The sequence below is a fragment of the Larimichthys crocea genome, chromosome VII, assembly GCF_000972845.2.
Source record: "Larimichthys crocea isolate SSNF chromosome VII, L_crocea_2.0, whole genome shotgun sequence".
In the NCBI taxonomy this organism is placed as follows: Eukaryota; Metazoa; Chordata; class Actinopteri; family Sciaenidae; genus Larimichthys; species Larimichthys crocea.
In genome coordinates this window covers 22,313,250-22,328,392 of record NC_040017.1, presented here as the reverse complement: position 1 = coordinate 22,328,392, position 15,143 = coordinate 22,313,250, and the positions used below count along the sequence as shown (strand labels likewise).

Below are 15,143 nucleotides of genomic sequence, written 5' to 3'. Positions count from 1 at the left end.
ACCAGGAGTTGTAAACATAAAGTCACATGGATTGACAGGTAACTCATTTTCATGTTCACTTTCGGTGACCTATTCTGCATCATCAGCGCTACATGAGCCTGCGGGGGAAAATCAAAACAAAATTTATTTCAGTGACCAACAGCAAATGATGCTGTGCTTACCAGCGCTTGAAGTCTTCACTTATTTTCCCTGGCGGTCACAAAAAAGCTTACACAAAGAGAAATAGTTGATCATGAGAAGCAGTCCAGACTCTAACATGACTTTATTTGTCATAAATAATGACGGAAGGATGGAGACAGAAATGAATCATCTTGTATTGCAGTATGATTGGGGGAAATTGTTGCCAGCAGCAAAATTGTTTAGTTTTGCTTTTAAATCCAAGCAACTACCACATATTTGTGATCACTGAGGCTGCAAACCCAGAGCAACAGAAACCTATTTTCTCAGCTTGTCTCAATACATTGGTTTGGTTAATGACATAAATTGGCAGTGTGCAAACACATCAGTGGTTTAAAGCACAGCAAAGTTAACCTTCTTAAACATCCCAGATGGAGAGGTCTATTGTAGTGCAGGGATATCAATGTCTCAACACTATGCTTCATTGGTATTGTGTCATGGAAGTGGTCTAAAGACTGAATACTAGTTTTCGTTCCAATGAGCACATTTTCACTGATGAGAACATTTTCAAGTAAAGAGTAGGAACTAATCAGGAAAACCACCTGGTGCACTCTTGGGTTTTTAAAAACAACCCTCCCAGCAGCCTGAGCCAAATAACATACTGATTGCATACAGCATGTGCCATGTGCATATTTTCAGTTTTCATTTTCAGTCTACGCTGCAGCATACGAGAAATCAAAATACCATTTTCTGACAGATGTCAATCAAACTTCAGCTTTGAGCTTCGGCTGCTAATTACTGTAAACTTCAAGAGAATCCAAACAGCTTCTCATGATTCTTTTGTGAGATTTCCAGAGAGCTTTTTTTTTTTAAATCGCTATCCACAATTTGTTACATTTGTTTGCAGCTTTGAGTAACTCCACCATCTCCTTTGTACGTTGCATATGGGACAACAGAGTCGATGAACAGCAGGCTCACAAATCAAGCAGACATAGATACTGGATACTATTCCAGTATTCAATGCACTGCGTCCTCAAAACCTCGAAATCATATGGATTTGGGACACAGCACTGGATAGACTTTTTTACACATAGCTCGAATACCTGTGTAAAGAGTCTTCATGGATTTGTTGTCAGTGGCATGCAAAGCACAACAAGCTCCTTCATGTCTTTTTGAACCGTGCATGACACACTGCTGTATTGATCCATTTCTCACTTTTTCTTCGCCAGAAAATATTTAATACCGCTCTCAGCTCTCTCTCTCCAAGCACTTACACTTACCGTATGCAACACAGTGCAATGCAGAGAGCCAATTTCCCTCAGGCATATCGAACGTCATTCTGGGAAATGTAGGAACTCAAAAGTAGCTATTGAACCTGACTGAAGGTGGATATACGAAAATAGTAAATTATGCATTGAACATCACGTATTGATGTCTGATGGTGAAAGAGTATCTGAATGTGATTTATTTATTTTTTTATTTATTTTTTTCTCCTTGAAAAATCCCTGAGGTAATCATTTGGCTTACTCCTTAGGTGCTACTTAAAGGGAGGAGCCTCTAGCACCATGTCTGAGGGTTTTCTTTTATGCTGTTGCTCCCTCTTGAGATCTTCAGAATTCTACCTGAATCCAGAGATTGCTGTGTCAACCGTGACTGCCGTTTGTAAAATAAAATAAAAATAAAAAATAAAAAGACATGATGTTTCTTCACTTGAAGGCAGGTTGTCAAATTGTAGCATGTCCTTGACATCTTTCATTCGGCGCATCCTATGTGTCATACTTGCCTTTTCAAGTCGGTCGAGAATAGACGCTATGTGGTTTTCTTTTGTAACTCTGCTTTTATTATTACAAGTGGAGCCCTCGCATCAGGCGTAACCCCTAATTTCCTGCATTCTTGAGACTGAAATGTACTTTAATGTATTTATGTGCTCTACCAATCAGAATGAGCTTATTCAACCTTGTGGGCATGCCCCTAAATAGGGTAGCATGCAACTTCAAATCATCAAATACATGGTGATGGAGGGTAACTTGTTACCAAGCAACAGCTAGTTTCAATGTCTGTGCTGACCACATGATCCTATAGAACAGGGCAGTCACCAGCATCTGTCACTTCACATGTTTATGCAGTTATAGCAGAGGAACAAAGACAACCAGACCTCACATTGTGCATATTAAATCCTGATTAAGCGTGGACCAGCAGTCTATCAGTATTGTAAAACTGTCACATAGTAAGTCTCCAAATTCCTGTTACCTAGAGCAAAGCACAGATTTGGAGTAAACCCCCCCAATTGCCCAATAGGTCAGATAGAAATGATACACATCTCCAGAAGAAATAAAGCTTGAGTTTTATCTGCTGTGTTTCTCTTAATCTCATACTCCAGCAAAGGATTTCTTTGTTTCAGAAATCAGGTTACCGCAGAAAGCTGGCAATATTCTAGTTACTGAGGTCTAAGAAAACGTGTTTAGCCTTATAGCTTTAAATGGTGGACTGTGTATCTGCAACTTATGCTCTGTATGTGCCGTGCAACGTTATCAGTTCTTTACACACCCGTTTGTCCCTGTCAAGATCCAACCTTTTGAGAGGCAAGTCCAGGCACCACTGGCCTGCAACAATTTCCTCCAGTACCTTGGGCTTTCCATCACAGCACTGTCTGCATCTGACTCATTTCCACATATCGTGTTACACCGAAAGGTGGATTGTGTGCAGGGTTAGTGAAGATCTAACCATGCATTGTGTTTACTCAATGCAGAACTTTCAGTTCATTACTTGTACAATTCACCATGTGTTTTCTTTAAATTTTGACAAGTAGCACAGTGAGCTGAGAGGGAGGATGAAATGAGCTGTTTCTTTCCTCGAGGCTCTGAAGATACCGGGTAGTTGGGGAGATTTACATTTTACAGTAGACGAGTCTCCCGCATAGCAGCAGAGCACTCACAGGAACTTCATCGTCTTATTGCTTGAGGGCAGTCATGCCTAGTAGACATATCAGCTGCTGACCTGCGGCCAGAGCCATGGCACAGCCCACAGCTGCTTTAACATCCATGGTGAAATTGGTCATTTGCCTTGCTAAGGCAGATACAGGAAAACAACTTATGGGAGCTTTAACCTCTGTGAGAATCCCGCTATGAAGCCTTCACACACTACTAGATTTCTTTAGTTACTGGGGTGTTGAAAACTGTCTTGAAGGTGCCCTCTAGAAAAGGTAAGGAGGGTCACAAGGTTGAAGCTTACTGCTGATGGTCTTAGACATATAACCCTCTACTCATTTCTCAGTTTGTACATTCCTTTCCTTGCTGCATCACATCACTTCTTGGTGGAGTCGAGGCAACATGCATTTAACAAAATGAGACATTTTAATTTTAAAGTGACGTCAATTAAATATGACGCGTGGCACAGATGCATCACCTCTTTTATACGTCATGGCTACCAAAAACACATCTGCAAAGGACCTTGCTCATAACTCCTTCAGCAATCTCCCTCTCTCCTTGAGATACATTTCACGAATTGAAACATTCTTCAAGATTTCACACCGAGATCAATTTCCGGGTCACTGGCAGGAGGACAGAGGTGACACAAAATAGAGAAATGAGAGGAGCCTATTGACTTCAAACCTCTTGGGAAGTCTCGCCAACCTTACTCACCTGACACACAACAGCCCAGAATGCAAAAGGACAAAAGGGCATTGTCTTCACTCCCTGCAAGGAGGACATGTCTTGTCTCTGCTGAGGGAGGACGCAGCAGCAAAGTGATAGAAGGCGGCCTTGCATAACTGCTGCCACAGTGCAGTACTCGCTGTGATTACACCGGAGCTTCATCCATAGTGAATGTGGGGAGCAATTATAGCAGCGCTGTCTTCTTGTCATATAATGACAAAGCCATGTGGTCCATACATTCTAGCTGTTGTTGCTAGATTGTTGATCCCTTGCTATGACAGCATGCTTGGCACTGGGGTAACACTGATGAGCAAAGTTGGACAGGAGTAAAGAAAAGTAGATGATGAGCAGCATCGGCGCTGCCCTTACCGAAGCTCCAATAAGTTTGGATAGATTCATTCCAATCGGCGGAACACATGCAGCCAGTTCAGTCAGACAAGCAGTATTTTGGGAAATGGAGAATGAACCCTGTCTGAAGCAGAACGACTGCTGATCTTCTTATTCAGCAAAAAATAATGATGATCACACAGTGCACTATACCGTATTTACTGGACAGTGCACTGTTTCAGCACTGTGGTACTCTTCCCTGAAAGAATTTATGTCATCGTTTCCTCTTGTCAATTCACACTCAAAGACAGAAACCCTTATGATTTGGTGATCCTCCAGCGCGTTATGGCCAAACTTTCAGTGGCCAACATTTCTCAAAAACAAATCAGACTTTTCTCGGAAGAAACTTATTTATTCTGCTGACCTTTATGAAGCACCGTCATTACATAAAACTTGCAAAGTTTATCTCATGGCCTGATACTAACAGACCCATTGGCTGTTTTTAATAATTAATTGGATAATGAGTAATAAAGATTTCAGTCAGCCTTTGCAACCAAATAGCTTGAGAAACTTCGATATGATGTTATTAATTTATTAGGAGATTTTGTCGGGGGAACTGCATTGATGTTGTCTACCTTTTTAGGCAGAAAACAATGTGTGTGTTTTTTTTGCAATTGCAAAAAAGAATCTCAGTCATGACCTTAAACATTGCTCATATGTGTGTGTTTTACAAAAAAACAAAACAAATGGGACTAATTTAATATTTAATACGATTCGTTAAAATGTGCTGCCGTATGTCCATCAGGCACTTTGATCTTTGATTTGTTTACTTTCCGTACAGCCTGTGCAATGTAACTACATACAGCAGAGGTCCTGTGCTCGATGAGATTATTTGCATGTGAAATATTAATACCGGAATTTGAGATGCACAGTGAACGTGTGGTGTACACATTCCTCTTGGTGGAGTGCAGAGAGAGAGAGAGAGAGGAAAAAAAATAAAAAATCTGCCTTTGACTGCCAGTGTTGCAAGTCTGAGGTGTAATTTTCTCCTTTACATTTCAAGTTCAGCTGTGTGGGAGGCTTGTTATTCATGCAGATGTCACAAGAAAAGGCTCTCTCTCTCTCTTTTTCTTCCCTTCTTTCCCTCTCTCTTCCTCTCCCTCCCTCTCTCTCTCTCTCTGCATGTCTTTGCTGCCCTAATTCCTAAGCAAGTGCTGCAGTGGGTTTGTTCTGTTGGCAGTCGTTACCTTATTGTTTGCTACTTCTTTAACACCTACATAATGTATTTCATTAGAATCTGCTGTCAGTCCCTGTCCATTCCACTTCATCCCATCACTCAGCTTTTTTTTTTTTTAAGATAGTAGGGGGGGTCTTCTCAGTATTCTGTTGTCATGCATCTTCTTCTGTCGGGAATTCAATTATGCTGGCTGTTGTTTTATGATGTTGACGTGACATCCGATGACGGATTCATTATCTCATCTCCTGTTGTGACAGCACTGTAGCAACAGTAGCGTTGTTTTCTGCAGTTCCACAGTTGCATCCAACTGTATGTACGTTTCTCTGTCACTAATGCTGCTCTGAAGTTTTTACTGCAGCCCTCGTCGGCCTTCCATCTCTATTAAAAGATGTCAAAAGAAAATGACCAATCTTCTAGAGTAGTTCCATTAAAAGTGCAGCAGCTCTGTCTGGCGGAATAATTTAGAAATTTAGATCATGTTTTAATAAATGTGAATTAATCAACAGTGTCATCAAGAGATATCTCCTGGAGAATTCCCTATCTTTGTGTTTGTTTTTGTCAAACGAGTTCTTTGCATTTTCTCCTCATTTTCCAGCACCGACTTGGAAGTTTGCTTTGGGTTAAGCAAGAATAATAAATAAATATATCCTGATGAATTAGTTTTGCATATATTTGTTGGAAAAAGTGAGACTCAAATGAAAGCTATGGGATTTATTTGCGCCGTGTTTTCACTTGTGTTGGCTGTTTTTAAAAGTTTTATTCATGGTTCAAGGTTCCTGGGTGACAGGAAGGTTGGCACACTGTAGTTGGTGAAAGCGTTTGTAAAAAAAAGAGATTTGTGGCCCTGTTTTAACATGGAAAGTACTAACCTCTGCTGAGGTTATAAAAAGGTCGTAGGCTGTCGCTGACTCTGGTGGCTTTGATCTCTCCGTCTTTTTTTTTTCTTGTTAAAAATTGCAAAAACCCGGAGAAGAACCTCATGTAGCGCTGCCCGATATAATATGCAAATTCACAGATACCATGTGCCTTTCCCTTCATTATGTGCGTTCTTTAATAACACTCTCTGTGTTGCAGGGAATGAGTTTGGCCATCCTGAGTGGCTGGATTTCCCTAGAGTGGGGAACAATCAGAGTTACCACTATGCCCGGAGGCAGTTTAACCTAGTGGATATGGATCACCTCCGCTACGGTCAGCTCTACGCCTTTGACCGGGACATGAACCGCACTGAAGACAAGTACGGCTGGCTGGCTGCCTCACCTGTAAGGACACCACACTACCATAGTACAGTAGGCCTTGTGCAGACACTCATTGAGTAGACTGCATTAAAACTGCATAATGTCACAGCACTATTTTTTTTAGATGCATATATAATATTTGATCACTTCCACTGTTCCAACCAATTCATAAATTATTTAGCTCACATAAGGTTATTTTTCAGGAATAAATGTATTCTCAAGCCTCCGCCTTCAGACAATTTTACATGTTTCCTTTTTCCACATTGGGGACTACTGTAGTTTTTTTCCGGCAGGTGGAATTGAATACACCATAAAGACAGTTCTTCTTGGGAAATGTCCTGTTTCACTAGCTGCTGTCAAGGTGAACAGTAATAGATTTCACTCTTATCCTGCAGCTTTTCTCTTTTCCTGCATTTGAAGCCTATGTGAGGGGGGGGTGATGTTTTTCTTCTTGAGGGGCTGGTAGCAAAGTAATGGGATAATGCAAATGGAGAGTGTGGCTTAATTGACAGGGAAGAGAAGTAAGTCTGTGTAATTGATTAAAAAATATCCTCCCTCACATCCCCTGGAATCAGTCCACAGATTAGAGCTCCTTTACGTTGCTGCGTTACACTCTGACCCGCGTATTCCTCCTTGACAGAAAAACAAATGCAGCAGAGGAGGAAATTTACTGTATTAGACAACATAATTAGAGACATGTTTTCTTCACGAGGATAATTTCTGTATTGGTCTATCAGTCAGAGGCATGTTCTGACTTACTGCCCTTGACAAATAGATGGAACAGAGCTTTGGAGGTAAGACAAAGAAAACACACGGCCGTGCTGATTTCTGAGCTCGTTTTTAGGGGGATGGGAATAACTGGTGATCCCAAAGGGATGCCACTGGCAGTCAAAACGCATACATTTGGCACCAGTACTGACCTGCTGCACACTGGTATGCCTTAAATATGTGAAACAATATAGTAGATGACAGTTCTACAATGCATACTTTAGACATCATCTGCCTCAAATCATGTGTAAAAGGATTCTGTTAGATTAAGCATTAGCAAAAGGTTAATGTAAGTGTAAAGGTCTGGATGTTTCAGGAGGAGAAAGACTGTCCATCACAAGGATAACTTCTGAATGTTGAATATTATTTTTGATCCGACATGAGAAAACGTTTTCTGTAATACTAAGCAAAACTTAACTGTAACAAAAAGCCATGTACTCTTCTATAAAGTCCATTTTGCTGTATGCTGTGCATTTTGGGGCTGTCCAAAAGTTGACATCTGTTGTGAATCAAAAACATCTGTCTGTGAGACACTTCCACTGACAGCAGAGTTATAGATTTGATGACAAAGACAGTCTGTATCAAGATTGTGACAGGTCCAGAAATTTTATGCCAAATTCACACAATAACTGTTGCTGCAAAGAACTTCTACAAAACAGAATATGACATACTGTCAACAGCATATCCTATGTCGGTTCATAAGTGCGCATACGTAGATGCCACATTATTGTAGATATACAGAATACTACACAACTATAGATGAAACATTGCCACTGGTTTCCACAAAAGGTGGGCAGACATTTTTTTAATGAAAAAAACATGCTGCATATTATATATATTGAATCGTGAGTTTGGCTTTTATTTTCAAACAGAACTTGAACTCCGTCAGCATATATACAGACATCTGCTGTAGGTATATACAACATACTACACACAGACATGGTCAAATTGTTTGTGTCACTGGTAACAATTTTTTTTTTTTTATATTAGAAATGGCATGATGGAAGAGGTGAAGGCAAAGCAGACACATGGATCAAAATAGACATTAAGTAAAAGTTAACCTAGGAAATGAGGTAAGTGGCTGAAGACCAGACTGAAGTCATAGATAATAAATCAGTTCCAGGGATTTCTGTAGCTGACCCTGTGCTCAGGTCTCAGAAGCCACTGTGGGGGGAAAAAAAATCTTATTCGTGGATTGATACAATATCACAAAAAAAGACTTTGTAGAACATTATTCACAGGTAGTGCCAATAACTGCTCAGAGATTCAGCTGTAATAACCAGATGAGTCTGAATCCTCTGGACAGCTTATCAATGGCGTTACCAAGGTAATCGTGCTTAGTGGGAATATTCTATAGCCTGGTTCAATATTTCACTGTGGTGGGAGGATCCAAGAGCATTTTGTAGTTAAAATGAGAAGCAGGAGAGGATCTGTCAGCGGCCCTCCCTGTTGGTCCAGGTGTAAGTGAACTAAGCCGAGATGGAAATGGACTTTGCTTAACAGTGTGGTTTGTGCCCACCACTTTGAAGATGTTCATGCCGACCTCTGTGAACTTCAAAAGACCAAACTCTAGACATAACTGAAGCTCCTGTTAGTGCAGACATTGCATGATTTGAGGTGTCCCGCTGTGATGAAACGTAAATGGACAAGTCCAAACAAGCAAACGGACTACTAGAATACTTCTTATACCAACATTGCTTAACTAGGATGCAAACAGTCATTTTACTTAGTGGTAATGTAACTTAAATCTGTCTTTATTTGCAATATTACAAGTTCTTTGTGAATCCCAATGTTTTGTTCTCATTATACTGTAACATAAACTCCTTCTGTTCTAATATTGAGTGTTGTTAGATGTTACTCTATGATTTGTTAACATACAGTAGCGTTTCCTCGGCAAACCTACGGGGAAAAGTCAAAATGTTATTGTTGACCTCTTATCCAGTACCGGGTTACATCTTCAAATGTATTTTGAGTGTCTCTTGTCTCCCTGGTAACATAAAATGTTTGTCCTAGGGGGCAAAAGCAACATTTAAATCAAAAATTTTCAACAAACGGTGCCAGTTGCACTGCAGCCGACTTATCTTATGTTCCAGTGAAGAAAAGGAGTGGAGAGGAGGGTCGCAGTTTGTGGAAATATTGGATCTGAACAGTGGTTTCGCAAAAAAAATATTTTCATTCGGAGCACTGAGGTCACAAATGGAGCTACTGTAGCGATTTGCTAATGCTCTTATGGTGAGAGTTTCACCCGAGACTTTTGTTTCAGGTCAGAATGATGCTGCAGGCTGCGGCACAAACAGAAACTTAACACTCTTAGATCCAACTAGAAGATGTTGCTTTTATATCAGGGGACTATATGCTTGCATCATAACCTTTTCTGACATGAACACGTTCTGAATATAATCAGAAAAAATGATGATCGTCATCAAGGCTGTTCATTGCATTTACATTCGCCCGTTTATTTAAGTAAGCGTGAGCGGATGCAGGTTAGATTTTGTTTTCTAATGCTAAAGCAGCTGCAGACAGCCAGAGAGACTTGCCATTATCCCAAATTTGTGGACTTCTTATGTGGAAATGGACTTGTTAAAAGACTCCAGTCTGTCAGCTCATTCCTTAACCTCCATCCTCTCTGCCGGTCCAGTTGCAGGGGTACTTATCTTCTCATTCAGCCGTGAATATGCTGCCCTGAAATTGGCTTGGGGAACAAGGCACTAAAAATAGGGGGTTGGGTGACATTGATAATCTCTGCTAATGACACGTTAACAGTAGCTCGCTCCACAGGAGAGTGGCGGCTTTATCATGTGCAGCTGTCTAAAGCTGACAATGTGTGCCTCGCACTACCCTTGGCTGCTGCTTTCTGCTGATGAGTGCCACCTGAAATTTGATGTGGGAATGTTACTCAGCCTTTTTTGGAAATGTGTAGTCCACTGATATAGTGTGCCCCCATTATAAGTCTCTAAATCCAAGATGAGAAAGGTAATGTTCAATATTCATGAAGAAATATTTTATTAGCTTTTTTTTCTCCTTCTCCCTTCTTACCCCTCTAGGCCTTTATCAGCGCCAAGCATGAAGAGGACAAGGTCATTGTGTTTGACAGGGCAAATGTGGTCTTTATCTTCAACTTCCACCCCAGTAAGAGCTTCCAGGACTACAGGGTGGCTGTAGAAGTTCCAGGAAAGTATCCTTTTTGCTCTCATCTGTCATGTCACCGCTTGTTTCCTTTTAAGTCTTCAGACATTGGCTTTCCTCTGTCATGCCTCGGTGCGCATCCACAGTGCCTCTCGGAGTAATGATGTATTTGTTGGTTACTTCTTTTATGCAACGACACGACTCATTTTTTAATCCTGACTGGTTGTAATACCGCTGACTGACAATGTTACAACCAAGACAGTAAATGCCTGTTAAAAGAGACGGAAATATAAAGGTAGGGATTAGATGACCCACGTGTGAAATAAGTTCAGGTACAGTACGCATGTCAGCAACTGTTTAGTGCAGACATTGGACATCCTGCAACTTTTCATTTAGCACAGTACAAATTTTCTCTTGTCAAACACTTTATTACAAGTTTTTTTAAAATAAATAATTACATTCACATCAGATCAGCTGTTCTGCACTAGTGTGGAGACATAAATCTAGGATTATTCTGTATTTTCTCATTGTCAACAAACCACATGAAAAGCAAAAAAAAAACCCAACAATACTTTCCTACTTCCCCAGCCTGGGTGCCTACTCATTTGTTTCTACTGAATATGTGAACTAAAAGTCAGTATATGCCCCTGTCCTATTTTCCAGCAGTGATGTGTCAGCGTTCCAGAAAAGCAGCAATTGTCTGAGGTGGCTGTGGTGTGTTTTGCACTTTTCCCGTTATATCATTAACTGTTGGGTGAGTTATTTTTAACGTCCAGTGTGTAAGATTTATTTTCAGAATATGGCAGCAATATAATAGGATAGGAGTATAATATGCATAACTATTTTTAAAGGTATGATCACCTGGAGCTGAAAATAGGAATTGTTATGACTTTGTTACTTTAAAATTAACCTTTTCATGTCTATGCTGCAGGTCCTCTTCCACAGCATCCACCATGTTTACCAGCGTGTTTCTAAAGAAGCCCAGAGCAGACAGACTAAACACTGACTTTAGACGGAGCCTTTTGTGTTTTTTTTTTTTTGCATGTTTTGCTGTCACTGTAGTTTCTCATTCACGCTAAGAAGGAAAGGGTGAGGCGAGGGGCTTGTAATTGGCAACTACACCTCAAGATACTACTAAATCCTGCACACTGGTGCTTTAAGATAATGTTGCTTGCTGATCTTCACACAGTGGAGATCAGCTATTTTCTCACACATGAATTTTAAATTAGCTGCGACTTTCAGTGTCATACATTCTACATGAGTCCCTTCAATCTCTCCGTGGTCGCCTATACAGTGTGTGAAGTAGCTGTATACGTTAAAAGCAGCTTCGCCAGACTTCATTCGTCGGGACTCATGCATAAACTGTCGAGGTTGAAGGCTGGTTCAAAATGAATCTATCAATAAATCCGTCTGCATCAAAAGACACTAAAAATCACCTCTGTGAAGACGCCGTGCTTTTGGCTGAGAAGTGAGTCTAAACACTGTGTCAGACTTGTTTAAAGTAAATTTGATTTGGAAAGAGCCACAATTTTAATGGCAGCGTTTTCTCCAAGGCCGAGACTTTTGTGATATGATTTCAGCAGTCACTGTTCACAGGAATATGAGTCAGTTGTTTATAGTGGTGTTGTTATGCTATTAGAGAGAAATAATAGCAGAGCCCAGTGATTCAGAAAGCGCTCTCTTTAGCATTAGCTGTCTGTCTTCCCAGCAAGCAGCGCAGAGGAATTTAATGAGTCCCACAGTTATGTGATTACAGCAGGCTTAATGATCAGGGATGTGAAGGGGGACAGAAAGCTGACAGATTTGTATTTATTATAATGGACATCGCTCTCTTCTGGAGCCCAATGAAGCTCACGGCAACAGTTTCCCGGATGGATACGAAGCTGTGTCTTGCTTTTTCAGCTATGACTTAAGTAATGTGATGGTGAGTCAGAATGCAGACAGAGAGTTTGTTAGTTTTCTCTGGACGCCGGCGGTTCACATCACTATCCGCGAGCAAATCCTGTTTCAAATTATGATGATTCGATTGGCTGACGATGAGGCTGTTAAACAGCAGTTGTTCCTTTTTGATTTGTACATTTTCTTTTTTTTTGTTTCATTTAGATGGGTGAGCTGATGCTTCGTGCAAATGCAACTTTGTGAAAAAGTAAAGCAATATGCTAAATGAAAAATGCTTTTAATACAGTGCCAGCCTGATGGTGCCAATTATATTAACAGACAATATGTTTTATGATATCATTTAAAGGTGAATTGCATTGCGTTATTTGTCTGTAGTATATATTGTTACATAGATATTTAGTTTATAAATTCATTTTTATCAGTTCATATAATTGACTGCCTGGGTGGTATGATTAATATAAAGCCAATACAAAAAGAACATTTCTAATCTCCACTGTAAGTGTCATTAAATGTAAATACTGAGACAGAACATTAATCAGGTTTATTTGAGGATTTAAAAAAAATCACAGAAGTAACCCCCAATCTCTTAATATTAATATGTGTTAATTGTAAGCTTCTTTGATGTGCAATAATTGTACGTTCCGCCTCGTGTTTTCCGGCTCTGCCTTGATGGGGTGAATCTTGGGCACACCACTAATAGCCGCGCTGCAGTGTCTGTAACACCGTTTTTGAGGGTTTATTTTCATTTAGATGGAACCACATCTTTTCCTCCTGGTGCTTCTTTTGATGTTTAAGAGGAGGCCTCAGACACTGGGTGGGTTGAGAGGAAATGCAAATAAATGTGAGGGCAAAGCTCTGGCTGTCATTATACAGAGAAGCAGTAAACACATAAAGGCAAATGTGCTGTGTGTGTGTGTGTGTGAGGAAGGTAAATGCGCCGTGTGTGTGAGGAGATGCAGATCCTCCGATGGGAATGTGTGCAGAGGATCCAATTAGAGGAGAAGACAGATGAAAGTGCCACTCAGAGGCAGAGGAGGTAAACAAGACAAGCTCAAAGAGTCCAAAAGTGCTTTTTCATTACACTCAGCTGTCATATACTTAAACTTTCTTCCACCTGTGTGAGGGTCAGAGATGTCACAGTAGAGCCCTACACCACTGCTGTATCTGGAAATAATAGCTGAATGCAGCTGGCCATGCTGTTCACCACAGAAAATGGACCCAATACAGGGTGTTATTTCCTTTGGCAATATGGCAAGTATCGAATTATATCAGAGGGTGGCACTTGCCGGGCGAAAAAAAACTATCAGGTTACCTTTTGTTGCCCTCCGTCACATGCTTGGAGAACTGCATGTTGGTCTTGATGGATCCTCAGGTGTTTGCTTGTTAAAAAAACTTTTGCAGTTATTTCACAACTAAGATAAAAGATGCACATATGCAGCACTGTTTGAAAATGCATTCAGTTCTGCATAATGTTTCAGCGTATTGCTTAATTATACGTGCAAAAGGGAAAATAGTTGTGCAATGTAACACTGAAAAGAGCATCTCGTCAGATGAGTTACAGCTAAATAACTCCTGGGGTATAATGTGAAACTGAAGTCTGTTGTTACAATAAATAAATAGCTACTCAACTCCAATATACTTATCATCCCCCCCAGTACGAGTCCTTCATATGACGCACAGTGACTCTTTGGCCTCTTCATATTTTTAGACAAGCTTTTTCTTTTGCTTCTAATTGTCCTCTTTTGAATGTGTGCATGTGTGTGTGCGTGTGTGTGTGCGTGTGTGTTTTTACTCTCCACGAGGAACGGGAGAGAAAGCGAAGCGAAGCACCTCTCCGAAAATGTTGGCCATTAAAATGCAGTCAACGTCAGCTTTTCGACAGGCACTCAAACCATCAGTGTTTTTTATTATTTTCCCTCTGACTCATGGTGGACACATTCTTCAGGCACTGGGCTTTATCTGGCTGGTTAGACTATTTGAAATCTCAGTTGGAACCCGTCATGAAAGCTGTACCTGTCAGGGCAGATTGGTCTTTGATTTACACTGTGCCAATATTCAGTTGAGATTGTGTCAGGTCATCATTCTCCCTTTCTGTCTGTGTCGTTCCTTGAATGCCATTTGGAATAATTCAACTACAGGTGCTGTGACACTAACTAACTAGAATTTAGAATTTAAAAAAAAACGTAGCAATCATTTACTCTGATATTATCTAGAATCTACCACATAAGAAAATATGCATTGAATTTCTTTTTACCACAGCGTGCTGTAAAGATGCATCGAGACGGATTGCATAAACAAAATTGTGTCGCTTTTCTCTGCGTCTTGTAACACGACCAGATATGATCCACAAACGTCCTCATCAATCCAGGGGCTTAGTCTGTGATCACAAATTTTGTTGTTGTGTTCAAATGCTGTTGATAAATCGAGGAGCTGCTTTTATTACAGACATCGAAGGAAAAATCCAGTTAATTATAACTTGTGTCATACTTTGAAGTTTTGACCGTCAATTCTCTCGATTATGATACCTCAACTAAGTAATTTCTTCATCTAGGAACTAAAGCGACATCAACTTCGATGGAGGTGGATCAAAAAAACGAGAGCAGCACGAACACAAGATGAACAGTTTTAGCCTGTGTTTAATAAATAATAACTCATATAAGATAGCACACTGCCATAAACAGCTTTTCTGGTGCACAGAAAATAATCTGCAGCTCAACACATTCCAATCTCCTGAACTAATAACTGACATGAGGGCATAAACCACCCCCGAAAACCCCCGTA

The 15,143-nt window shown here is 40.4% G+C and overlaps 1 protein-coding gene across 1 annotated transcript in view; it reads left to right on the top strand.

Annotated features, from left to right (window-relative positions):
- Positions 1 to 15,143, top strand: part of gbe1b (glucan (1,4-alpha-), branching enzyme 1b) — a 77,693-nt gene that overhangs the window by 47,114 nt on the left and 15,436 nt on the right. Inside the window, exons 13-14 of the mRNA XM_010738799.3 lie at positions 6,409 to 6,593; positions 10,382 to 10,512. Of these exons, the coding sequence (XP_010737101.2) occupies positions 6,409 to 6,593; positions 10,382 to 10,512 (316 nt within the window). The remainder of the gene's footprint in view (positions 1 to 6,408; positions 6,594 to 10,381; positions 10,513 to 15,143) is intronic.